The sequence below is a fragment of the Enoplosus armatus genome, chromosome 19, assembly GCF_043641665.1.
Source record: "Enoplosus armatus isolate fEnoArm2 chromosome 19, fEnoArm2.hap1, whole genome shotgun sequence".
Classification (NCBI taxonomy): domain Eukaryota; kingdom Metazoa; phylum Chordata; class Actinopteri; order Centrarchiformes; family Enoplosidae; genus Enoplosus; species Enoplosus armatus.
In genome coordinates, this window is record NC_092198.1 from 3,096,796 (window position 1) to 3,124,542 (window position 27,747).

General features: G+C 44.6%; 1 protein-coding gene across 1 annotated transcript in view; it reads right to left on the reverse strand.

The window, feature by feature from the left end:
- Nucleotides 1-27,747, reverse strand: part of fynb (FYN proto-oncogene, Src family tyrosine kinase b) — a 58,519-nt gene that overhangs the window by 17,069 nt on the left and 13,703 nt on the right. The window contains exons 3-4 of the mRNA XM_070925705.1: nt 6,768-7,025; nt 1,907-2,003 (exon numbers count right to left, since the gene is read on the reverse strand). Of these exons, the coding sequence (XP_070781806.1) occupies nt 1,907-2,003; nt 6,768-7,014 (344 nt within the window). The 5' untranslated portion in view covers nt 7,015-7,025. The remainder of the gene's footprint in view (nt 1-1,906; nt 2,004-6,767; nt 7,026-27,747) is intronic.

Here is a 27,747-nt window from a genome sequence, read left to right on the forward strand (position 1 = left end):
GTACAGTATTAGAGTCAAAGACGAGACGTGTACGTTTTCTGAATATTTATGTTTTGTTAACACATAACCAAGGGTGTGATTTCCACTTTGGGCGGTTTTTTTTCCCCTGAATTTCACCTCTCAGGCTGCAGACAGGCTGCCCTACAGTACCAGGGCCGAAGTTCAGCTGTAGGACGTAACTCCTCCCGGGTAACTAAAAACCCCAAAAACTCAGACCTAAACCCTTGCACCTTTGCCCCATTACTCTGATTGGTTGCTGAGAGGAAGATCTTATCTCACTACTTGGGGCTGACTATTTAAACTACTTAACTTTACTATATTTTAACTTTGACAGTCAATGTGTAATTATGATATTTTCCTAAAAATATGCTAGAATTAAACATTAACCGAAGATAAGATAGTAAAGGCGGGGATCATTCAAAAACAACCCTCTCTATCATCATCATCATCAGGATTGTATCAGTGAAACTAAAATGACTGTAAGTATTGTAAGCAGCAGATTACACGATACAGGATTTTGCTGGACCGAATGTTGGACTGATCGGATTAATGGTGATATTCAGAGGAATGATCTAATATAGATTTCTAAAATCCCAAGATTGATCTTTGCATTTGTGCCTTTTCTCAGTGAATGTGGAGACTGCGGTTACTATTTTACTATAAATACTATTTTCTGGGTCTCATACTGTAAAACGGAAATGTGTTTACAGTTTGAAGCGATTTTATAATTCAAATAAAAACAGCAGTGTTGCTTTGGGGAATAAAAGGAAAATTCAGAAAGTCGTATTTATGCAATGCTGGTATTTGTCGGTATTTTGCCTCGTTTCTGATTAAAAAAACATTTTAATTCTACAAAAAAGTAACTGTGTTACTAACTATGTTCATATATATATATATATATATATATATATATATATATATATATATAATTCCCATAGTTTCAGTTTGGTTTCACTTGAGGAACCACAAGAATGACTTCTATGTGAAACTAAACCCTAGGCCTTTCACTTAGTTATTCAGAATTCATACTGAATACTGTGTCATTCCACTGGCTGTGTGTTCACCTATTTGCACAGAAATCAGAAGTCCGCAGTGCACGCACTAATTACAACGAAAAAAGTACAAGGAGAATAGGGTCAGAGCACAGACCCAGCAGTCTCCCCCACCTCCTCAAATGTCACTGCACCACTGCAGAAACCCAAACAAACACCAGCAGGCTGGAGACACAGCCTCATGTGGACGGAAAGAGCAGGAAAACCAAACGCAAGCTGAGGCCAGGATGGTTAAAGAGCTGCCTCGCCTCCCATCCACACACACACACACACACACACACACACACACACACACACACACACACACACACTGGTCGTCTGGCGTTCTGCTGACTGGAAGAAAGACTAGCCAGCATCGCTGTAAGTGTAACAGGGCACTTCCTGTCCGAGCTCAGAGAGAAGTCTTGCAGGAACACCACACTCATCACTGCTGGCTGGAAACCCTGCTCCACCCTGTGTAAACCTTAAATAAACTGTGTTTGCATGTTCAAGCCCCCACTTTGACCTCATCTGAGAAGCTTTGCACCCTTTAATATTAAACCCCGATATGAAGCTGCTACCAATTCTGGCTGTCTTAGCAATTATCACTGCATCTAGGCCTTTTTTTTTCTTTTCTCCACGTGTAAAATAATTCAGTTTTCAGTGTTGGGACTGCCAGGTTGGTTGTAAACAGCTGAATGTTTAAAATTTAATACTTCGACAAACCTTGCTCCACATTAAGAAACCAAAACGCTTGTTTTCCATGTACAAGCTGCCACTTTTACCTCGTCCTGTCTGCTCCCCTCCAGCAGCGTCATCCCCTCGCATTCCCCCCCAAGTGCAGGCAGTCTGATAAGCAGCTGTAAGCGACTTACGTGCTGTTGATTATCTGGAACCTCTCTCCTTTCCTGAAGCTGAGGTCGTCCTCTGTCCGTGCCTCGTAGTCATAAAGTGCCACAAAGAGGGTGACTCCTGCAGGGGGGGGATAACGACACAGTGTCAGCACTCGGGCAGATTAGCAAGAGAAATTGAAGCTCAGAAGCATGTTTAACTGACGACGCACAGGAAGCTGCAGCACACGGAGTAAATAGGGGACAATCTGCGGGTCGAATGGAAGTCAGTCATGTTGCATTTTAATGGGAACTCGTCAAATTCTACAGGCCACCCAGGAAGCAAAGGACATTTCAAAGATGTTATAATTTAACCGGTAATGTTGCTGCATTAGACACGTGATCTGTTGGAGTTCCACTAAGTTCGTCCAGACTTAAATATCTTGACAACTATTGGATGGATTTTAATTCAAATTTGCTACAGACCTTCAACCCCGGACTTCACCTCTAGTTCCATTCTCCTGACTTTTCGCACAGCGCCACCATCAGGTCATTTGTCAAATACTTTACCTGCAAAACTAATTACGTTCCCATCAGTCTCAGCTGACTTTAATCTAGTGCTAATAGAGTGCTGCAGGGATGACGCATTTTTATAGGCAAACCCGGAAGTTAGCTTCGCCCTGGTTCCCTCGACTAAAAGCCGATGAGATTTTTTCCATCGGATTTAGGATTATTGCAGAAAATAAACTGGCAAACAAAAGTTTATGATACTTAAACGTCTTGTTCAGTGAGATAATCTTCACTAATGAACTCCACTTTTATGATTTTTGAAGCGTAACTGGAATCGGCAGAAGTAAAAAGGTAACGGCTATAAACGAACTACACCACGGTCGCATTACTTCAACGTCACCACCACTGAGCTTAACTAAGAGACTACACATAGATGTAGATATATAGACAGACAGACACACAACGAGGCTGTAAAGGCGGACTAGTGAGTTGATGACTTTCCGTGTTCGGCATGAAGACGTTTAATGTCCCCGACAACCACTGTAGTCTCATTTAGCTGGTTGTTAGCAACTGTCTTTTTTAAGACACGTCAAACCTTCAGAATTCCTGATTGGGGTATTTACTGACGTATTTTGTATCAACAAAACATGAAAATCTCTTAAGCTTGTGTTAACCACAGACTTTATCTCAGGCATCTAACCAAAAACCCATTCAAGAATCCCATTGACCGGAAAAAAACTAATTTCTGGGTTTTAGGACTCACTCCTGCAGCACTCCATAAGCAAGTGCTAACATGAACATGCTAAAAATGACATGCTAAACATCAGCATGTTTGAGAAAGGCCCAACGTGTGTGTAGAAATGAGTGCAACAGCATGAATGCCTTTGAGGAGTGCCCATCTGCACAAGTCACTGCATGGAGCCTACAAAGATCCGCAAAAAACAGCATTCACGGAGAGAGACCAGGGAGGCAGTGAGATGCAGACAGGGGTAGGTATAGTAGGCTTTTTGTCCGGTCTTACGAACAAGTTTGTTTCAAGCACACTAAAGCCCTTCGTCTAGTAGTATTGTTATCCTTTGCTCTCTGTAGTTCTTTGCCACTACAGCTTTCCTGTGGTAGAATTGGCTTTCGTAACGGCAGAGTAACCTTTGCAGAATCAAAATTCTTTCCACAAAGAATCTGAAGTCACTTTGAGTCTTATCCCCTCTCCCACATCTCCCTCCACTAATCCCACTAATGTTGCCCTCATCACAGGGGTAAAAGAATAGCAGCTCTCATTTTAATATCTCACTTCTCTCACAGGAAGATTTTCTCACCCTCACACTCCTGCTTATTGCTTGCTTGTGGCAAACGTGATAAAGGAATTAAGGCTCATTGTAGGATGTGTTAACAGATCGCAACAGGAGGTTAACAATACAAATTAAACTGTGAGGTGGAGAAAAAACTCAAACTGTGAAACCACCCTGGTTAGGCGTGGCGGGCAGAACATAAATATAACAAAATAGTCGACGATTTGGAGACATGACAATCGAGAAAATTTAGCAAAGATATGAACTCATAGTTGTGGGAACCAAACTAAACCAGTTCATCCAGGTCTCATTTCAATACTGTTTCAATTAAATGAACGTAAAATGTAAAATGACACTCTAGAAAGATGCATCATTCATTCTCGCTTACTTTCAATTGGGGTGACAGGGTTATATAGCAGTTTGAGAACTCCATTTGTAATTGAATTCACTGTCCAACCACTGTCAGTGAATAAGACACTGTTATTGCAAAAATGCGACCTAGCTGGTAGTCCCAGCCTACATGAGAAGCGTCAGCTAAATCCCTAAACCACAATTGAGACTGGCTTTTAAAAGGTGCAACATTGCCCTTTAATCTGTAGGTTTGCTTCCAACCCGTCTGATCGTCTGACTGCTCGTGTTTCTTGCACCATTTGATTTCAACAATGAACTTCTTCTGAGTACAACGCTATTATCACCAAGGTTTGGATCCCTACCTGTCTCACAATCCTAGGACAGTTTGATTTGTCTCGTCTCGTAACAGGACACGTGTGCTGAGATGAAACAAAAGCAGCAATAAAAGTGTTTTGGTCTGAGGTGACGGCAGCTGCTTGGCTGTTTCATGCCTCTGAGTGCCTCAAATGGAAGTTGAACGGGCACTTCTTCAAAGTCCACTTAAACTCTCTTGATTATTCAAGCCATTTCACTTCAGACACGCTTTCTGGGAAAGTGTTGATAGCAAGAGGCTATGTGAGGCTCTTGCTGATAGGACTGCAGATAGAGAGGACCTGCTGCTATTCATGTGATATCAAAGAGAGAGACGGGAGAGCATGCGTTTAAAAAGAGAGTGTCTTATTGAAACACTTTGGTTTTCCAACCTTCTGAACATAAGACCCTGAATGCATCACTCGAATGTGGTTTTCACCGTTCGAATGTTCCATTAGGTCAGCAGAGGTGGGCGCTAGGTACAAACTGGCTTATTGATTCATCTTAAGAGTCGTCTGCTGGAATCCCACTCAATTAGTTACATAAGCTGTGAATTTCCATTTGGGGAAATGACATAAGCAAAAGATCAACTGATAATCAATGAGATGTCTGGTGCCAACTGCAATTTTGGTGCCTCTGCAGAGCGACCAAACAAGCTAAGCAGCTGTGTTAAAACAGAGGTTGAGAGGGAAGGGGAGGCTTATGTCCACATTTCCCCACCAGGAGAAAATTAAAAAGCTAAACCCCTCTCTGCTCCTCTGCCACTGTGTGGATTTAGATTATGCAGCAGCAGAAAATAATCCACACTTTAAGGGAGAGGACTCCTGCTAAGTTGAGTGGAAGCGCTGAGTTCCTCTGCAGAGCGGCCTGGGCTCAGTCATACATAAAGGATATCCTGAGTAGGAATATTCCCTACCTAAACAATGAGCCGGCGCACAAAGCCCCGCGCTAATGCCAGCCGGACGTTCCTGACAGGGCCGGCCGGCTGGGGTCGGCAGTGGAGCTGCAGCAGGGGCTGCGGGGTGAGGATTTTTCAGGATTTTGGGATGCCATAGGAAGTCTTTAACAGCACAAAGAATCACTAAGAGTTTGTGCTTTTGCATACGGAGGTGTATGCGTGTGGGCGGCTGTGAGCTATCGCTGGGCACATAGATTGCTGTTACTGTGTGGGAACGAAGTAAGGAAGAGAAACGACCTTCACACTCTGTGTATGTGTTGCAGATACTTTCTGACGAACAATACCAGCCAGGAGGAGGCTGTGACAGAAGGCTTTTCGCCATTCAGATTGGGAACAGTTTTGCTTGAAAACGTCTTAAAACACGCCGCGCAATCTCCTTAACTTGAGGCACATTGAGACCATAAAGGCTCGTCTACACGGGAGGGGTTTCAGCTGCATCTTTCGGTGGAGCTTTAGGCGCGAAACAGCGACCTGAAGCATGTTTAAGTCTATTTTATTCTGTAACTACAGTGACGGCAGGTTGGATGGATCTAATGTGCAACCCTGAACTGCAACTCTGGCTAACTCTCAGCTCAGAGACAGAACATCAGGGAGTGGTCAGTACCGTGGTTAATACCGTATGTACTGTATCATGCTTTATGATTAACATGTATGTCTTTCATCATTTCCAAATCCATTAGAGCTTCAGAGAGCGTTTCTGATTATATCTGGATTAGACAACTTTTGTGTTATCTTTTAATCATCCATTCAGAGAAAGATGGCCGGCACTGATGTAACTGCAGGGTTCAGAGAAAAAAACGACAAGAGTTGATTAAAAATATGACTGAATTCATACATTTTCTGTTACAGGGTATATGCAGGAATCCTGACGTTAAATTTAATACCTTTCAAGACCTTTTTTAAAGACCTCATCGCCATATTTACTATACTTTGATTTGACGATAAATGGCTAAATATTGCAATATAATTTAACGATTACTGTCATCGTTATTCATCTTCTTATTATCATTATTAGGCCTATTATTTCAAACACACTCTTGCCTCCTTTAACGCACAGACTCCCTGGACACTGTTTTTGGTACACCTATACAAAATGCACAACAACTTACTGAAACAAACTGCAAAATGTTTTTATTAATAGGCCTTAATTGTCATTAAATTAACAACTTTTAGTACTTTTTAAGACCCTGCATACACCCTGTGTTAAATCAGAATCCCTATTTATTTAAAACAGCCTTGATTTTATAAACTTCACTGTTTGATGAAACACAGTTCCGGCATCTGTTTCCCTACAGCCAATCAAATCTTGCACAAAGCGGCAACACTGGCGTTGTACTACACAACACAAGAGCCACATTAGCTTTCCTGCTAACACACTGACATTATTTTTGACTGCAAAAGACGGATGACTACATGTGATGGACTCTGAGCATCACGTGTCCTTTACCTGTCCCACCACGCGTCCTCAGGGTTCCAGTGTGAGAGGAAGTGCTGACCCCTCCGAAGACGGTCATCCCCTGTCCGACAGGGGCGTGGAAGTTGTTGTAGTTGGGGATGGCGGTGACCCCGAAGCTGGGGTAGTGCTGCGGCGTGGGGTCGGCCCCATAGCGGTAGCCCGCTCCCTGGGAGATGCTGGTGTCTCGGTCGTCTGTGAGTTTGGTTGCTTCCTTATCCTTGCATTGCACACAGCCCATTATCTATTAATCTGCGGACGACAAGAAAGGACAGATGGTTCAGATGAAACTGGTTGACAGAAAGGAAATAGTTAGAAATATCAAAGTGCATTACATAAAAACAGAATGACAGATAAAAAAAACCTCAAGATGTGTATAAAAGAGCAGGTTGAGGGTGTGTAAAGACCCATTTGGATCATAACTCTTAAGTGAACATGACAGGGGAAGATTACATCAACGATAAGAAATAAAATGTGATAATGGGATGGAGGAATAAAAACACAAACAGGCTAAAAGAGCCTTAATGCAGGCAATTAATTCAACTTCTATACTGCAAGCTCGACTGCGGCTGGATCGATAAGATGAAAAATGCTGTCTGGAAGAAGAATGAGCCCAGCAAACTGAACCGAACTCATCACTCTTGTTCAAGGTTTTCACTTCGCACCGCTTTCTCTACAGATGACATCCTTCCACTGATTAGCACCCTGGTCTGGGAGGCAGATAGCCCGACACACAGCTCGGTCTCTGGATGACTCACACAAACAATGCGTCTCTTTCTTGGTCGGGAGGAATAACGGCTCCTATCAAACTGATGTCAGGGAGGCTGGCCAGAGAGGAGGGGAGACGTGGAGGCACGGGAGCTGTGCTGTCAACACCACCCTGTTGATCTTGATGGAGAGTGGTGATGAGGACAGAGAGTGTCTGCAACTGGACGCTGGCTTAAGTAGTAAGAAATCTTCACGTTCTACCGCGTCCCAGAGAGCCGAAGAAAGCTGCTCATTCCAACTTTCAACTTCTGTTTTTGTTTTTAGCAGACTTTAACGAACATTTCCCATAAGCCCGAGAGGTTCGCGGCCTCTGCTGCTTTGATTTTGGCCTTTTCCCCCAAAAATCTGTCTTTTACAAGGACTCCAACTGTATGGAAGTGCAATACGGCCATAAGAGTTGTGGTACTTTGCTTTTGTTGTAATAAGCAGATACTACTGTGATGCAGAGAACCAGGAATCTATCCACTGTAGACAGCTATGTTGCATAGAAGAAGGAATGTTTCTGTTGTGCACATGTGCTTGTAGGGAATAATGTAAATCCAGCTCCAGACTTCAGTCTGAAAAACATCTTGAAATACTTTCTCAATAGTTTACTTATGACTGAGCTCGGATGGTCTTTCCCTCAGCACAGTGAAGCGCAGAGATTTGAGAAATGACATGAGCCACACCACAGCGGGACACAAGATTACCGTTTTGTGCATTCCCGGAGGAATTAATGGCATCTAATTGTTTCTCTGCAAAACAAGGATGAAAATAACTGTGTCGGCACGGTTCATCAGCCCAGACACAAAAACACACATAAATCCAGGCTCTCCTTGGAAGACAAAGTGCCGGTCTGGCCTTCAGCTCCAGTCTGTCCTCAAATGTGTCACTTGAGAATATATTTTCACTCCCTGCTCTTTCCTGCTTTCCTTCTGTCTTCTGGCTCAGTTGCCTCATCTGACTGCAGGGAGAAGCAGGAAATTCATCCACTTGTGCCACAGTGCGAGGACAGAAAGAAGAGTAATGACGGAGGAGGAGTGTGGGCTTCCCCTTCTTAGCAGCAGCAGCGATAAACAAGCGGAGGAACCTCACTCTTACTACCAATTGACAGCGTCACTGACAAACAATAACCACTCGGCATTGAGACAATCACACGCCAATCTAACGACAAGCTGCCGGAGACAAGCGGCTGAAAAGATGAAAGACAGGAAGCGACCATATCCGTCTCACAGTGACATCTGCTGTGGATGTTCATGTTCCCGGATGATGATCCTTAATGGTTTCCGTGACCATGCGCAGCGTCTCCACTCTCGTAAAAGGTCAAAGGTCAAAAACATACCTGTTTGATTAGTGTTTGGAGTCTTGTTTGAGGAAACGTGTCACGACTAACACTCATTCTGAACATTGCTTGTTGTTGTCAGTCTGAGCAACAGAAATACTTTGGACTCCCTGGACTTTTGTGAAATATACAGTTTTTATTTGAAGGTAAGCAATGCTACTTTATTAGCATTATTGGCTTATTGAAATTTATAATGGAGAACGAATGCCTACATTAAACATTAACATTAAGAACTGCATCAGATTGCGTTCAGATCGTTTTATATTAAAATGTATTCCTAATCCCGGTTTTGATCCTATGGATATGACATTTACATGGAAGGTATTTTATTTACTGTTATTTAATACTCACATGTGTATTTGAATTTTTACTTTTACTTCAGCAAAGTGTCCGAATACTTCTTCCATCCTGACAAATTATAACCTGAACGCACCAAAAACCTGATCACTTTTAGCGTCTTTACAGAGAACAGAACTGTAACGAAGACCGCAACCTCGAGGACCAGCTAGCAAGTCTTTAACCTTGTAGTCTTGTTGACATTCGGTGCAGATTTTTGTGCCACGATTACAGCATTCACAACATGATCAGAGGAACCCTCTTCTCCACCAATTAGAACAGCAGCCTCGCACTGACTGACACACCGTGACCACTCTCTTTCAACATAATTACAGACTGATCCCTCAGATGGCACGCGGGTGCAGACAAGAGGCCGAAATGCCCGTCAGCACGATCAGAGGGCTGTCACAGGAAGTGGGGGTGTTGGAAGGAGAGAAATCTTAACCGTGCTATTTGTGGGTTTGTTTTTTAAACCAAACAAGATAACACGTCTACGCCAAGGACGAGCCTTTTTGTCTACTATGTGTGCATTCTGTGTTTTTATTGTTAGCATCTTTTAAGCATTTGCTTTAAATTGCCTGATGTGGGTAACTAAATGTCTACTGCGTTGGATTATGAGAGAGTAGAAAAAAAGTGTTTGTGATCCCAGGTTTGGTTTTAAAAACTCTAAAATGTCACTGCTGGTGATTCAGCAGAAGTGCAGCGCAGCAACACTGCATTAAATAACACGTCACACACACACACGGTGCCTTATGAATAAACACAACCTCCGCGCCGACAGCTGCTTTAAGTAAACGCAAAGGGGATCAGGAGGAGCGCAGCATCACCTTCGTGCTCCTTGTAATCGACTTGGTTTGACCCATGTCGACGACCTGGCATCAGACCCGGGGGCAGAGCGAAAAGGCTGGCTCGCACGTGAAGCAGCGCTGCGGCAGCACACGCCACAACGACTCTGTCAGCGGGCGCAGTAATCCTATGTGACAGGACGCGGGGGAGAAGGCAGGGGGCCAGGCAACAACAGCAGCAGCAGCAGCAGCAATGCTACGCTCGCTGCAAGACTGCAGAGCATCTCTAATCGTATATATGCTCACAGCAGACGGCAGCAGCAGACCGAGACCACAAACGGCTCTGCAGTCTGACTCTTTACATAACCCCGCCACTGGCAGAGGCACTGAATCGGCTTTTGCAAGGGAAACAAATGTATTGATCCCGCTGAGCCGGATGGAAAGCTGTTCCTGTGCAGTTGTTAAATGATAATCTTTCGGGGTGGGGGGGGGGGTAGATCAAGTCTGTTTTCAGGGAGAGATGGGACTTAGCCTTACAGCTGGTCACACGGGGCTGGATGTAGGTGGTTTTTGATGGATTTTTGAATCTGATTAGGGGCAGATCATAAGTGACGACAGTGACGTAAACACATGTAAATGCACTCATCCGTGTACACACACACACACACACACACGTAACATTATACATGAAGCAGTCATATTCTAATTACTTTCAAAACTTCGCCATTACCTTTTAACACTGCAGGAAACATCACATCATGCTATTATTATGACACTACAAGAGCTTTACTTCTGAAATAATTCCGTTTAAATGCCGCAGATTAATTGATTAAAAGCAAAATATGCCTCTGGCTACGTCTGCTTTTTGTTTTAAGTAGTTGTACATTGCTTAATATGATCTCAATTCTCTTAAATGTACCTTCCACATGTTATGTTTGCAACCTGCGTTTACATTTGCAACCCTTAAAATGCTTCATGGAGCATGTTTGTGGTTTTGACAGTAAAAAAAACATAATTTTTCAAATCTGATTTGTATATGTTTTGTGTGTTTTTTGAGGTCCAATATGCTGACGCAGTATGCCAAAGTGAAAACAATAAATGTCAGGTCATATAGGTGATGTTGTGCTTAAGAAAGAGATACCAAACATTGGCATGGTAAACATTTTCTAGAGTGGTATATAAAGGCAAGATCCAAAGTATTCAAAGACGGCCAAAATAGCCCAAGACCTCTAAGGGTTTCAACATACGTGCCCCTGGGTTTTGGTTTAAATCAGGAACTATCTCATCAAAGAATAGGCAAAGATTATGAATCTGACCAGGAGCCCTGCATACACATGACAAATGAAAGGAAAAAAAACTTCATTTGACAAGCATTAAAACCAGGTTTGTGCTTGAAATAACATGAAACAATCCAACAAATACCACGTCCTCAAATCAATTACTGCGTTTTTCTGACCAACTCTCATCAATTAGAGCAATCGCTTTAGCAATCAGATTACGGGATTCATGTTAAATGCAATCTACTTCGGTCCTAAGACAGCCGTGACCGTTATAAGCCCCGTTTGTCCGGCTCCTTCCTCCACAGCCTTCTGCAGGCCCGGTGAGGGCCAAGCTCATCACGGACTGCTCTCTTTGAACTGAAGCCTCTTTCATCTCTTTATTTCCCCCTTCCTTCCCTCCTTTTCACGTCGCCCCTCTCTGCTGATTAATTATTCCTCCTTCACAGAAAAAGCAGCCACCTGCTTGCCGTAGGGGCTTTTCTTTTGCCGTTTACCCCAGTCTCTCGCTCCTCGTCCCCGAGGGCTGCAGGAAACAGCTCTGAAACCGACCAGAGCCGCAAACAAAACTGAGGCGGTCCATTGCGTAGTTTCATGAATCCTTGCAAAGAGTCTCTATAACGCATCCATGCTCGTATGAAGAAACATGAATTATTCTCCTTTTGTCGGCTTGCGTACAGCTTTCAGTATCCTCCTCCAATGTTCAACATGAAATCAATGAGCCCTCAGGGAAAATCCAATTACAGAGCAGGACGTGACCAGTAGTGGAGTCAGATCTATAATTAGTTAAAGCAAAAGGCTATTCATGTAACACCGGATGGACAAAATTCATTAGGTTCTTTAATTGGAGTCGAAGACCTAAAGCATGTGGACATGTAAAGAGCGTGATTAAAAGGAGTAAATGGGATGAAAATGGATTAACTCAACATGAAATAAGGTGCCGTCTACCTGCGCTTCATGTCTGAGAAAAGAGAAGGGGATAAAGAAGGGTGTTGGGGAGGTGGTCTGCCGGAGGCACGCCCACGTCCACGTGCCTATCTGGGTGAATAATTCATGGGCCAGTTGTGCTGATGGTATGTCATGGCGTTCGTGGGCAGCCGCCGAGGGAGACGCTGCATTTATATTTGATGGGGCGGGGTTCATTAGAAGCAGGAGAGGAGGGAGGATGTTGTATTAAACCCTCAGGGCAGGTTTTTTTCCATCCCTTTGGTCATTGGAGGGCTTGCCTCCAGCTCCAGCACCGTGGAAACAGGGTGCAGAGGCGGACTACTCATTTGTTTCACACAGATTGGGACATATACATGTGGGAGCGTATATATCCCTGACAGGGACACATTTAATATACAACAAATCTGTGTTACAGTTGTCATATTTTTGCTCTTGAAATATTCCATGTTGATGATTTGGCCTCTGTAACTGTGTTAGTTTGTCTCACGTTGCTTTGAAAAGTCGTATCAAAGTTCCAGACATTTTTCATTTCTGACAGCTGGAATTTAACTTAGTATGACCCAGTGTAGTGGTGTTTGGAGTCCTTTTCCATGAGCTGCTTTGTCTCCGCCGCCCCCCCCCCTCCCAGCGTTCATATCTCTACAAAAATATCAGTTTATGTGTAAATGTGAATTTGCCAACTCATGCCGTTGATGAGTTATGAAGCGTCTCGACAGTTCTGACCTTTAAGGGAACAGAGAGAACCAAAAGAGTCCAAAATGAAGGAGGCTGTTATGACACACAGAGCAGACACAAACCAGCACCACTGATTTTCTGCCACTCGTATCTCTGCGATGGCCTTCTTTTCCCTGCTCAGCCAGCATGACCGCTGATAATGCAATCAAACCCGCTGCTTCTCGCCCTGTTGCGGTACAAGACGACGCATCATGAAATAACTATTGCCCTTCATCAGGAGGAAGACTCCAACAAAATAAGACAGCATGCAGTAATAGTGAGGTAGAAAATGATTACAGGGGCAAGAGAGGAGGGCACGGAGCAGAGGAAGAGGAGGAAGGCGGTGGGTGATGAAATGGATAGACAGGGGAAAGCCCCGTCCTGCCAGTGTCATGCGGCATCCTGCGGGGAGGGAGGAGGCCTGTGGCAGTCAAAGGTTAGCCACTCACGCAACAAACACACAGACAGATGGAGGGATACACCCACACAAACACATCCTCTCTCCATCGCTTCCTCTTTTATTTATTCATTTGCACACAAGCTGTAAGCATGCCTGCATGCCTGCAGCCTGCAGCCTGCAGGTTACAGTGTGCATCTGATCAGGATAAAAACATGGCAGTCAGTGCAGTCGACCCATCCGTTCAACCATAATATCTATTCAGAGTCCAATCACTCGGCTGAACTGTGTCCTCTGCTGCCTCACCTCTCATCACGTCTGTGGCCCACGGTGAAGGTAGATCATTAATCACTGTTCACTGATGGGGAGACGGTGAGTAGGAGAAAGATGAGGAGCAAGAGGAGGAGGGGGGGGGGGCAGAGGAAAGATTGCATGTCTGGTTACCTTCAATAGAAAAGAACACTGGCTGTATTTTTCCTATACGTTCCAATAATTAGTACTGAATTACAAACATACATTACATTGTTTTCCCAATTATTTGGGTTTAGTTTTGTTCCCTGAACCGAAACTCTCCTTTTCCCAGTCATAAACAGCTCCTCTTCTGTTGCATGTTGTGAGGAAGACATGTCCTCAACAGCCCGTGCAAAAGTTTGCGGTTCTGAATTGAAATGTAAAATGAGTATGCCATGCCAAAGCACATACAAAGATAAGTGTACGAGTCAAATATGTTGTAAACATTGCATGAACAGTTTGTATGTTGTCTTACATGATTACGGACACAGATGTATTCTGTATATTACCCTGTATATGACGTGTAGACGTGACCCTCATAGAGTACGACTAAACACACACACATTGTGCATTTTACAACATGTATAATTCTTACATCTTGTTTTGGTATTAAATAAAGGGATGGTTGTCCTAGACCAGAGTTCTGGCCTAGACTTTCTGAGGGCAGCCCTTGTTCGAGCAGGCCAGGCTTCAAGCCACGGGGTCCTTGAGGTCACCTAGCACATCACAGAGGCTGCTGCAGCAGCTGTGATCCCCGCCGCCCCCCAAAACACTCCTGCTGCCTCCACCAGGCCAGCCTAACCCACCATGAAACAAAGTGGCCTCCCTTTTCCAGGGAACCAGGCTTTGCTGCGGTAAGCGAAAGGGAAATACACACAGCTGACCAGAGGCACTTACTAAGAGTCAGGCGGCTGGGATTGAAAAGGAAAACTTGGACGTGGCTATTTTTAGTTGGCCTGAAAACAACTCGGTTACAACTCTAGGAAATAATTTACGACCTTTGGACGATGTCAGTAAAGGAGGAAATGTTAAAATAAGTGGAAATAAAAAAGGGAAAACAAAAACATATTTCTCCCAATTCAGGAAGATTGTTGTTTTAAAAACACTGTAAGACGTCACCAGACATGAGTAGTCGCTACCGGCCTCCTCAGGGTCAACATTAAAGACTTCTCCATCTTAAGGAAGCGTTGCTGCCATTCAGAGGCTAGCTCCCGCACTGCGAGGTTCATTTCGAAGAGGCTGGGTGGAGTAGAGTCTATAAAGCGAAGGATCTGGGCTAGATTATCTTGTTTCCGCAGCTCTTTTTTTTAACTGCACGTGTCCCCGCAGGAGGCCTGCCTGAGGATGCTCCAACCCCCCCCTTCATTAAAAAAAATCACAGTCAATCCCGCTTTCATCCCTCTCAGTGTGAGCTCCTCAAGAGTGTACAGGTCGCCTCCCAGTGCGGAGGTGATGAAGGCCTCTGTGCTGCACCTCAGCCTGTAAACAGCCATAAAGCACTAACAGGACGGGAGGCAGTCAGGTTTGGGTATTAATGCGTCTCCTGTTTTTCTATACAATGCTGTTTATGGTTCGTTTCAGTCAGCAGCGCCTCCTCTCCGGTTGGGATTACGGGCTGCGAGCTGTCAAAACTGGAACAACCCTTTCTCCTGCCGCCCGCCTCATCTGTGGTTCAGCTGGGGGAGGCGGAGAGGCCACATGCTCGTCTAACATCTCTTGCTGCTGGCTGAGCTCGGATCACAACAACACGGGCCTCAACCATTTCTGCTCCCAAGGTCCTCTCTTCTCTCTCTCTCCCTCTCTCCATACTGCATAGCCTCTGTCCTTGCTGCTCCTGTCAGTCAAATTCAAGCTGGGAGGGGGGTGGGGGGGGCGCAGCGGTGACACCATTGTGTCAGGGCGGCTCAGTGTCAGCGGCAGCAACAACAACAGCAGCAATGCTGGTGGGAGCTGAAGGAGGATGACACCTAATGATCCTCGGAGGTGCAGATAGAGAAGGCAAGACAGCGGCTCAGCACTGCAACTGCTGAGCCTGAGTTGTTCGCCTTTGCGAGTCCAGACATCCACTACTCTGCTCTCAGTGGGATTAGCCCAGCAGTCAGCCCACCATCCTCCTCCTCAGTAAAACTGGAGGGACGAGGGATGTGCTTAAAGTCACAGTGAAGTGGAAATGTTAGAGTGTCTTCAGCTTCTGTAATGTGATATACTTCTGAGTGTAAGAGAGATTTGATCAAAGCCTTGATTGGGTACATCTATGTATAGGTCCCCGAGTGCAGCATGAGTCATCAAAATGTTTTTAGAGGAGAAAACCAGAGAAGGGCCAGTAGAAGATAAATAAGGACTTCATTGAACTGTGAATCATGCAAAGCTGCTCTAGAGGAGTCCCAGAATAAAAAACATAGAGCTGAAATGAGCTTAATATGGGACCTTTAATGTACTAGAGATGTTGGCCAATAGTACAGACACTAGCTTGCGATGCACGTTTACCAGACAACAGTCTAATCTAAAAGTATGGTTAATTAGCAACGGCTTGAAGTCAGTGGGGGTTGTTTTTTAATGGGTTTTTGGTTAGATGCCTGAAATTAGGTCTGTGGTTAACACAAGCCGATTTTCACATTTTGTTCTACAACATAAAAATACGTCACTTGTGAATTTTGAAGTTTTTACGTGTCTTAATGAGACTACAGAGGTTTTCATGCTGAACACAGAAAGTCATCTACTCACTCGTCCGCCTTCACAGCCTTGTTGTGTTTATACTCTACATCTATCTATATTCTCTTAAAAGTGAAGCTCAGAGGTGGTGACGTTGAAGTAATGCGACCGCGGTGTGCTTTGTTTATAGCCTAACGTTAGTTTTTCACTTCTGGCAAATCCATTTACGCTTCAAAAATCATAAAAGTGGAGTTCATTAGTGAAGATTATCTTGCTGAACAGAACGTTTAAGTATCACAAACTTTTGTTTATTTTCTGCAATAATCCTAAATCCCATCGGCATTTAGTCGAGGGAACCAGAGCTATGCTAACTTCCGGGTTTGCCTACAAAAATGCGTCATTCCTTGCAGCACTCTATATATCTTATATGTGTTTTTATGGCGAGGTAATAAAACTTGTTCCAGATGCTCTGTATGTTCTGTGCCCCTTGTGGTCTGGCTCTGTTTTATTGGAACAAGAAAAAAAAACAAAACGTGGAAGCCAAAAGGCTTGTGAACCTTCATTAAATGGCCTACAAGGTTACAAACATGTCAGCCAGAGGCGCAAAATTGGAGTGAGCTGCTTGATGTGAGCCCTGCAGACATGTGCTGACAGCTGACCTTCTGTTAATAATGCAGCTGTGTCCAGGACTCGACCTGGCCGCCCCCACACTCTTTCCTTCCCCCTGGGCTCTGGATGAATCAACACCAACACAAGATGCTGCCTCTGCCCTCCTCATTGAAATATTCCTCTGGTCCTCGGAGGAAACCGTCAATTATCTTCCAATTTCATTCAAGTGCTTTTCTTTCGTGGCAGGAAACCTTTGACTTTAAATTTAGAAGGAGTCGATACATGCTGGGACTACGCAAATGACAAGCATTCTCTGACAGCTGGATATAACATTCATCTGTCTGTTTTAGTACATTGGGTAAATATACAATATTTATGGATATTACGTGTTCACTTCACCCACTGAGCTGCTGGATGATCAGTCTGGCGTACAGCACCAGTGGAACAAAGTAGCACGAGCACAAACTGCAGGAGCCACCTTCAGAGTCACTTTATAAGCACCCTTAGAGGGATAGCTTGACATTTTCAGGTGCTTATTTGTCTTCGGGAGACACTTGTCACACTGGGGGGACGGGAGGACGGGCAGGATGTTTCACATTTGTCCTTCAAATTTGCTAATAATGGTAAGGAGAGCCTGTTTCTTTTTTCTTTTTAAAGCAAAACTTCTGTCCGCAGCGAGATGAGTCACTTTTAGATCTAAATCAGGTTGCTAAAAAAAGTCAGAACACAGTGCTAAAGAACAAGTGTCTCAGTTAATACAAAGGAAATAATGTTCTGTAATGAATGTGATGATATTGTAAAAATCAGATTATCATATTAGCATTCTCTCTTACTCACTGACATGACACAACAGTGGCTAAACCTATACCCATAAACATGGTGTCAAACCCTCCATATTGGGTTTGTGATAGATCCTACTGTATGTTCCCAGCAGTAGCGCTCTGCAGTGCTCAGTAGTCGGTCGCCATGGCAGAACATGCGAGAACAGAGAGTCAATTCACCACTGAAAGTGCGTCACTGCACCGCGCTAAAACTAATCGTATGTGTAGATAATCGTGGCTAAAATGCATTTTGAATCATAAGTCAAAGCATTAGCCGTCACTGCCGTTTGAGTCATAAAGTAGCGCCACTTTTTTCAGTATTGCCTTGTTTTTTCCATTGTGACAATCACAATCCAACCTGACGCAAAGCGGCGTAGAGTTACTTAAACGGAAAACTTGAATGAAAGTCTGTGATGTTTGACGAAGCCCTGCGTAGTGGCCACAGTTGGTACTGCAGGTCAATGACCACTGTGACTTCTTTATTATGTGAGCAGATGCACAAAGTTTTCCAGTCTCCAGTCAGGTACAGAGTAACTGATCCCCATGAGAATCAAGGAACGACAGTGTCCTATGCTGTGAGCCAGAGAAAGACCAAAAACACTGCAGATCAGAAAGTGAAAGCGTCCCTTTCAACTTATCATGATGAGTGAAATATGCAGGAAAGCCCTACTTGTCGAGGCATCCTCAGGTTACTGACCATCTCCTGAGACTGCTGGATGCTGATCGCGAGGCTCCACAGGAAACAGGCAGAAAATAAACCATTGTTACGATGCATTGTCTCAACATGCAGGGCAGCGAGACTGAGGACAGCGGTGTCAGGGTCACATACGGCATTAAAATGACATATTACAAGAAAAGAGGCTTTACAGACGACGCTTTCACTGGTCCTGCTGAGATAGATGTAGGGGCTTAGGTCACAGGTTTACAATTACAACGCTAAAGGGGCCAAATGCCAAAAGGAAATATCCGTATGAAACAAAAACTAACTGTGCACTTCAGCTTGTGGGTGCTGCATCCTCCTGCAGATTTGCAGATATGAAGAAAGTGCAACACTCTGCTGAATTCCCCCCCTCCTGGTAGAAAGCAAACACTCTCTGAGAGCTATCTCAGCGTCATCATTACATGACTGGTAGCAGGATGTGGCTTAATGTCTCAAATACACCTTGAAGGGTGTTAAGTTTCCATTCACCTCACTGAGAACGATGTTGCAGGAGAGCTGTGTAATAACATGGCTCAGCCCCAAAACGCTGTAGAAAATAACCACTCAGTTCTTCCAGTCGGAGGGCGGCAGTTTAGCTGATGAAGTGTCTCATGCCAAGTCGACCAGTCATTCTATAAATAGGCCAAGGAGGCCTCCGTGTCCTGCTCCAGCTCTCTGCGTTTCATCCTCGCAGTTTCACTTCGACGAACGGGGCCGATCTGGAGTCAAACAAGGCTGCGGCGCGTGTCATGGGGTTTGACTCATGTCGTCCTCTCTGCTCCACCCTCCAAAACAAAACACGGGAGCTTACTTTGAACAACACTGCCATCCACATATGAAGCCACTGCGCCTCTCCACTCACAGCAGATGCATGTTTTACTACCCAGCAGCCACATGCATTCTTCATGGCCTATACAGACAGGATGAGTGCGATGCCACGCTGCTCTGCTGTGGTGAACTCCTCTACCTTGCAGATGAAAAGAAAGTGCCAGACTAGGCACAGCTTTATGCCGTTTCCTTCACATTTAACCACTCTTCATACTTCTCTGGTGTCTAGGTTACGTACACCCACTACAGGGAGCAAAACTGTGATGAATTTCTGCACCCACAGATGCGTGTTGTCCTGCATGCAGTTCTTGCAAAGGGATTTTACAAGACCATGTAGTCCATCAACTGAACTTCTGAAATATCAAGCTAACCTTTCTCAGGCTTTTATGATAAGATTTTTTTCGAACGACTGCAGGAATGAGCCTTAAAACGCTGAAATGAGTTCGCATTTGTACACTTCCGGTTCCCTCGTCTCGAAGTCAGTGGGTTTCTTGAACAGGTTTTTGTTTAGATGTTGTGTTCCACGACATAAAATACGTCAGTAGATACCCCACTCGTGAATTTTGAAGGTCTTACGTGTCTTAAAAAAGGCCTTTGCTAACAAGTGGCTAAACGAGACTACAGAGGTTGTCGGGGACATTAGCGTCGCCATGCCGACCGTCCGCCTTCACAGCCTCCTTGTGTTTATACTCTAATCTATATCTATATTCTCTTAAAAGTTAAGCTTAGTGGTGGTGACGTTGAAGTAATGCGACCATGGTGTAGTTCGTTTATAGCGATAAATTGTGTCATTTCACGCTGATGATGACCTGATGTCTGTTCTTTAAATCTGCCTCCATTAAGTAAACAACCGCCGAGGAGTAATATTTAAAAACAAAAGCACACGAAGGACAGCTGACATCACACGCGCCCTTCAGAGGGAGGATTTACCTCCAGCAGCAGGCGAGGCATGGTCGCCCATCACCGACCCAACGCGGTGATCTGTCTCTCCAGCCCCGTTGCTAGGTTACCACATTCCTGAGCACAGCGAGTACTATGGGTGGCAGAGCCAGGTTGGCAGAGTCTGGGGAGTGGAAATGACGCAGTACCCGTGATGATTAAAGATCCTGTGAACGATGGAGCATGAACCAGGGGACGAGGGCACAGTGTGGGCAGTGCGGCATCGCTCCACCTTTGACAGCGCTGCTTCCAAAAGGTCTACGGGAAGAAAAAAAAGCGCTGTGCTCCGTTTCTGCGAGTGTGTCTGAGGTGACATCAGATGTGTGAATGTGCTGCGCCTCCGAGGACACAGTGTGAATCGGCTGTGACTCCTTGCACCAGTGTGTGCGCGCAGCTGCCTGGCTCAGTACAGCACGTTCCTGCACACAGAGGGAGCTGCAGCGTCTAGACAGCACCCGGCTCAGGAACGCCCCCACTGCGCAGCACCTCCAAAGAGGATTGTGTTCCGGCGGGGGATAATCTTTAAGGCTCATCATTCTTTGTCTTCACAGGGTTTATATGTATGGGCACACACACACACACACACACACACACACACACACACACACACAGAAGAACACAGCCATACACAAGAGACACAAAGTAAACAGCGAGAATACTTATTTTACAAACTGACGACTGAAATGTCAAAATAATACGGCTACTTTTAATGTTTTTAATCACTGAAATGAACAAAGAATATCTCACACACACACACGTACGATCATTCTAAATTACTGTTTATTGACCTCAGGTGAAATAGCATCACATGAACGAGTTTTTGTTGCACATGTGGGAAGTTCCCCCGGGCCAGAATCAAACCAGGACCATCGCCCATTGGATGTGTTTCCTGAGTATCTAAAGAAAATCACAAAAGTTTCTGTTTCATTTCTTCATTTTACTGTTTTTTGACCACATTATGGTCGAAATGTTGTTTCAAAGCCTTCTCTACATTGCAAAGTATGTAATACTAAATCTGTTTAAATGTATTTGCCTAAAGATTCAAAGAAAAAACTTTACAGAGGATATGACCTTGGTTAATTACTATCTTTATTATTATTTATTATTATTATTTCAATTACTACATGGCAGTCATACCCACACACACACGCATACAACTACAAAAACACATGCATTTAAAGTATTAAGGAAAAAAACGACTAAAATCTAATTTGCTGGTCAGGGGTCAAAATACATTCAAGTCATTAGGAATTATCCTCTGGGGACCATTAATATTCACTCTAAATTTCATGTCAATCTGGCCAGTAGTTGTTGCAATATCTTTGATGGACCAACAAAGATAGACTGGCCGACAGACCGACAACACTGCCACTGTGGTAGAGGTGTAGTGTGTAACCACCGTAGACCAGAGTCCATTAGGAGAAATGACAACTGAGAAACTGGTCACGCAGTGGCAGAGAACCTGTTTGAGGCCAGGCTAAATGATGGGCCAGGGGGGCTTCCTGTGTGACTGACTGACCATCAGTCATGGGTCAATCATGTGAAGCCATGTGGAAACAGCACACAGCCTGTCACAGTCTCGTTACAGCATGACTCAGGTGGGGTGGCATCAAGCATAACCGACCCCAATCAAATACATCCATGAATAGCTTTATATATGAAACATAGATGCTGTAATATCATAGATCACTGTGCCAGTTTGGAACTGGCTTTTGTCTCCTGGTCTTCAAGGTGTCTCTTCAAACTCAATGCACAGTGTCTGATGGAAGAATTTGTCCTTCCAAACCACAGACAGCGGAGCCGTGAGTCCATATTTTGCACCTCTCAGACTTGATTATGAACGAGGTAGACTTTCGGTCACCACGGTAATATCATACGGGAGAGGCAGGCCTGATGCAATTAGCCCCCAGTAGTCTTTTCCCGGTTTGTATCGAGGCTTCGGCACAACACAGCGTGTCGGCCCCGGCAAGATCAACCAGCAGAGGATGTTTGAAGAGGCCTTCGAATGCTGATGTGGCAGTAACGGCATGATGGGAGGGGAAAGCGAGAGCGCTCACACGGTCGGACGTTTCAAATTCATACGGCAACAGAAGGGAAATGTAAGAAATGTGAAGCTACATGTGTGAAAAGTTTACTCTGAGTGGTTTAGATACAGATAAAAAACGACAGACTCTGCCCCACATCCTGCCTCCTGTGTTTCCTGCATGTTTTCTGTACGTTCACATCTGTGTCATGGCTGTATGCTATGCTGCAGCCATTTGTGCAGAGTAAAATCTTGAAATGAAGAGATTTTGAAATCCAAGGACGATTAGAAAGCCATTCACTGCAGCTACTATACTATCTTCAATTTCCTCCCTGTGCAGCTGACTGTGGGTGTGACGGCGTCTACAGTACAATGTAGGACTTACATATTTTTAACGCTGTGTTCACATAGACAAACAGCTGCAGTGTGAGTAGTAATACATACAGTTTTGAAAGTGAGATTGATTTCACGGAGCAGAGGCTTGTGGATTTTGCTTTCTTTTTCTCCCAATATTAATAATGTACTGTTGGAGCAGCTGATAACAGCACAGCCCAAAAAAAGATGCCTAACCATCTGATAAAAGTGGACTAGATTTAGTTGAAACATTCCAAGTTTTTCACATCACAGCCTTTATTTTAATGGTATTTAATGACTAGATTTTCGACATGTAAAAGGTTAAAGTTCCCATATTGTAGAAAGTGAAAGTCATCACTTTTTGATGGCAAAGTTATTGTACAACTTCTTGTGTTTGAACTTTGGACTTCTTTTAAATTTAAAAAGGGTTTTGTATAAAAACATGTTAATGTTTCTCAAAGTAAAGAATCAAAAAGGGTTTGTTGTCACAACCTGGTACTGTATTGGTATCAAAAGGATCCCAGCCCTAGTAATGGAAGATATTGGCATTTAATGTCTTCCTAATTGTTACTGTGTTAGTTCCTGAAACTTCCTGAAACAGTTCAGGATGAGGTCTCCATGGCTGCCCCTCCCTCTTCCACCCACCAGCGGCTGTAGATCAGCTGAGCAGCAGGCCTCTTCCAGCAGTCAAAACACTGAGGTTAAAGTAGCACTAATTCCAGTGGGGCTGCTCATTAAGCTGCTGGCTCACTCCCCGGGGACCCAAGGCCGGCATATGGCCGCAGCCCAACAGCCACCCTCACCTCCACCCTTACCCCCCCCCCCCCCCCCCCCCATTATAATTAAAACCACGTCACAGCTAAACCTCGAACATGTGGAGCGCTGATGGAAACTGCGGCCGATTATTGACGAGCCAGACTGCCCCGAGCAGAGGAAGCCAGCGCAACATCAAAAGTGCTCTCCTCTTGATGGTGTTGGTACCATTTAAAAGCACTGAACCACTTGAAAACCTTCAGTCCACGTGGTGAATTTAGATAACTGAAGCTCCAAACTAGGACAGCAACTTCACTAATTCACTAATTATTGATTCATTGTTTAGTCTATAAAATGTCAACAAATTGTGAAAAATGCTCATCAAAAGTGACGTCTTCAAATAGCTTCTTTTGTCCAACCAACAGTCCAAAACCCAAAGACTCTTCATTTACTGTCATACACGACAAAGAAAAGCAGCAAATCCTCACATTTAAGAAGCTGGAACCAGCAAACGTTTCACATTTTTGCTTAAAAAAAGAAGACTGAAACGATTTATTGATTGGCAAAATAGTTGGCAACTCATTTTCTTTCGATCGAATAATCGAGTAATCGTCAAAGCTCTACTCTGAAGCCAATGGGATTTATGGATTTTCTACCCCAGAGGTTTTCTTTGTGGGACTGACGGTCATCATGCCTGGGTGGGTCAAGATGAGGCTCATTCGCAAAGCAGAAATGGTTCCATGTGAAGCCATTAGAAGGCGTGGTACGCCCAGGAGCCTGTCGCAGCTCTGGTGACAATATACCTGTCAAAGCTCTCAGGGGTAGTAAGTTAAGCTTGTCCATGAGGAGCTACAGCTGCTTTTTCAAACCAGCCAATAAAAGAATCTGTGTTCATTCTCTTCTCCCTGGCCATATGGTGGCCGAGACACCTAATCCGCATGCTCACACAGTCCCTTATTCTTGTAAAGATGCATTTCTGCTGTCTCAGAAAGACGCAGCCGAGACGAACAGGGACGATAAGATGTGCAGTGACACATGACAACATAAAATACACTCACACCTTCAAGCTCATGAGGGGATGGAGATGACTTGCAGGAAACAAGACATAAATCACTGAACAGATCCAAAGCGAGTCATTAGTATGCTGCAGCAGATGTGTTGAAGGTGGCTCTTTAGCAAGTAGGCGAGTCAGTAAGACAGGATGAGGTTATGGTACAGTACCATCTGCACAGTAGGCTCTCTCGCAAACACACACACACACACACACACACATGCATCCTGTAAGCAGCAGAACTCCACGCTGCAGCCAGAGCAGCCAGCTGTCTGCACTGAACAGAGGCCGTTTCTAGACTTTAAACCATGTTACTTCCCCAGTCAAACAAACAAGACAAATCAGCATAAACAGACAACAGGCTGCATAAATATCCCAGTCCTCTCTGAGCCAAACTCCAGCCTTGTGCACGTGGCCTCCACCCCCCCCCCCACCCCCCCCAGCCAACCTCTATTACAGGCAACGGTAGACAGATGAGGGGGTTAAGTGAGAGATCATTAAAACGTTGTGGTCGAAAAACCCCCTCCAGCCCCTGAGTTTCCTATGCCCATCCTGGCCTCTTTTATCTGAAGATCGAGGGATGAGGGATGGAAGAGGGCGAAACATCAAAAGTCAAACCTTTGTGTGGAACTTTCTGTGTTTTTATAGATTAAAACCACTCAGAGCAGGTCAATCATCCCACCCTCCACCACCTTGCTTTTTCCCTCTGCACCTCCTCTAGATTCTATAACTCAACTGCTTTGTTTGAAAGAAACATTAAAGGGTGTGCAGGGCATTACAAAGAAGTCAAACCTAGAATATAAAAAAACCCCATCATTCTTGCTGTGCAAGGCGGACCTGGCTACTAAAGATAAATCCACCCTAAAAGAGCAGCTATTGGCAAACAAACCTGCATTTTTTGGGGGCCTTTTTTTGCTGTTTGGGTGTATATTTTTACTTTGGGATATTTCTAGCACATTGTTCTACAATCCTGCATGGGAATGATCTGTTATAGAAGAAACAAACATAGCGATTTTTCAACCGGAATGGAAGCTAAAAATACAGTGAAAAATGTGTAAAATAATTCCTGAAATAATTCTACATCATCAATAAAACATCTAAATGGAGGGGTTTCCCTTTAATGTGTATCGACATGATGAATAATAACAAACCACCACATTCTACAAACTGCACTGATGGATATGGTTTTTGCAACCCGGAGCAGTGCTGCCGTCATTGCTCGCAGGGACAGAGTGATATCTCATTGAGCGGTGTTGACTGAGCGTTCCAGGATCCAGCGCACCACAGCGGCACTTTGATGTTCCCCACAGCTGATGTCTCTCAGCGGGGCCGAACACTGCTGCTGCTGCTGCTGCTGCTGCAGATAATTAGCTGACGTCTCCCCCTTCAAGAACGCAGCACCTCAACAGTGTGGTAGTGATGGTGAGGATAAAGAGGAAGGTGAAATGGTGAACGGACTTCACTTATATCCAGCGCTCTTCAACCGTTAACGGTTCCCAAAGCGCTTCACAGATCTGGACTTATTCAGACAGCGATGGCGACCGAGCCGCCATGCAAGGTGCTGGCCTCCGTCGAGAGCAGCTCAGGGTTCGGTGTCGCGCTCGAGGACACTTCACCGCACCACCATGACGCCCATTACACAGATGTGTCAATGTACTGGAGTGAAGCTTCACTAGGTTCATTAGTGGTACCACTTTATTTGTCACATGTGGGATGTGTAGAGAAATGAAAAGATGGCCACAGAGATGCAGTGCAGAACACAGAGCAAAAAGCAACCACAACAATACAATAAGGATGAGGAGTACAGTCCTGCAGGAGAGTGAGTGTCTACCCACTGACTGCCTCTCCAGCAAAACTGGGAACCACAGTGGAGCCACAGTCTGAGGGCACCGCTGACATTTCAGTGAATAGTTGCACAGCCCACATGGCACGGTCATTATCGTGGAGGTAACGCACCGGGAGGAGGGGAGGGCCAACAGTCAGCTTTGGAGCTGCGAGGAGGCAAAAGGCGAAAACAAATGATTCCAGCAATGAATATCAGAAAGTGGATTATCACGGTGCAGAAACTCTCAGGGAGGCAGAGAGAAACATGATTGGAACCGGTGACTCATTTTCTGTTTCTCACCAGCCTACAATACCACCCACCCAGCAAGAGTGCTGAAGCACACACACACACACACACACACACACACACACACACACACACATTCCCACTGTAAGGCTGCTCTTGATGCGCTAGCTCTGCAGAGCTTCTTCTGGCGCCTGCTGTGTACTGTGGCATGTCATCCATGTCACCGCCACCTCACATGCCGAGAAGCTCTTCTTCCGAAAACAAAAAAAAAACAAAGAAAAAAAAAAAAGGCTGAGTCACACTAAACTGTAACTCCGCGCTCTGCGACGAGGCCGCTCTGCTGCCTCCACCTCTGAGCAGCGAGACACGCAGAACGGAAAATGGAGCACACATAATAAAGGAGCTATTAGCGCAGCGATGACTGAGCCTGCATAATGAATACACTTGCTATGAATGTCGGATACTTGTTTCCACTAACCCATTGATGAATTCAACCAAAAAAACCCTCCTCTCTCCATTTCTAGCTGTTTGTCGTGTTTTTTTTTTTATACAATGCGTCTCCTTTGTCGGCAGGCTGGGTTTGAGATGTTGGAAGCTCTACTCACACTGAAGAACAGGAAGCTCCAGACTGAAACGCCTCTGATAGGCCAGACACGGACGATCTCTTTGGCTTCAAAATAGTCACAGAACAAGTGAAGCAAACAAATGGCTGCTGTGTGGAACAGAAGGTTCTTTACTTTGCTTCACAGAACTTATTCGGGAAACTAAAAATATGACGGGGCCTGGCTGCCAGCTGTTCGGCAGAAACGGGTTTTGTGTTTCAAATCTAGTTTTTAAAATATACAGATGGGTGACCTTTTCGTTTGAAAATCATTAACGCAAAGCAAAGTCTACTTGTGAGCCCTCATCTCAGGCTATGGACATGAGTTGTGAGCAATTCAGCCAAAGAGGAGCTGTTCGACGTCAGGTAGTTTAATCCAAAGAGGCCTGAAGAGGTAAAAGTATCCAGTATTTCACCAAAAAACTAAAATGCACTGAGGACATTCGGCTCAGTACTTTTCAGAACCAAAGTATTTCCAGTAAGAATTATGGCCGATGAGCCAAATGAAATGACTATAACGTTATCTTCTATGTTTCTTTTTTTTCCTCTGCCGTGACCCCAAGATCGAGATACGGATCGAACTGTGGATCATTTTATACCATTACAGCCCTAGTAAAGACAGAAAATACAGTCTGGTCCATCGTCTACATTATGTTCCTTACACGCGACGTACGCTCGCCTTTCTCTGCTTTATTTCAGTCCCAAACTCCAACATCGTGCTCATTTTACAAATTG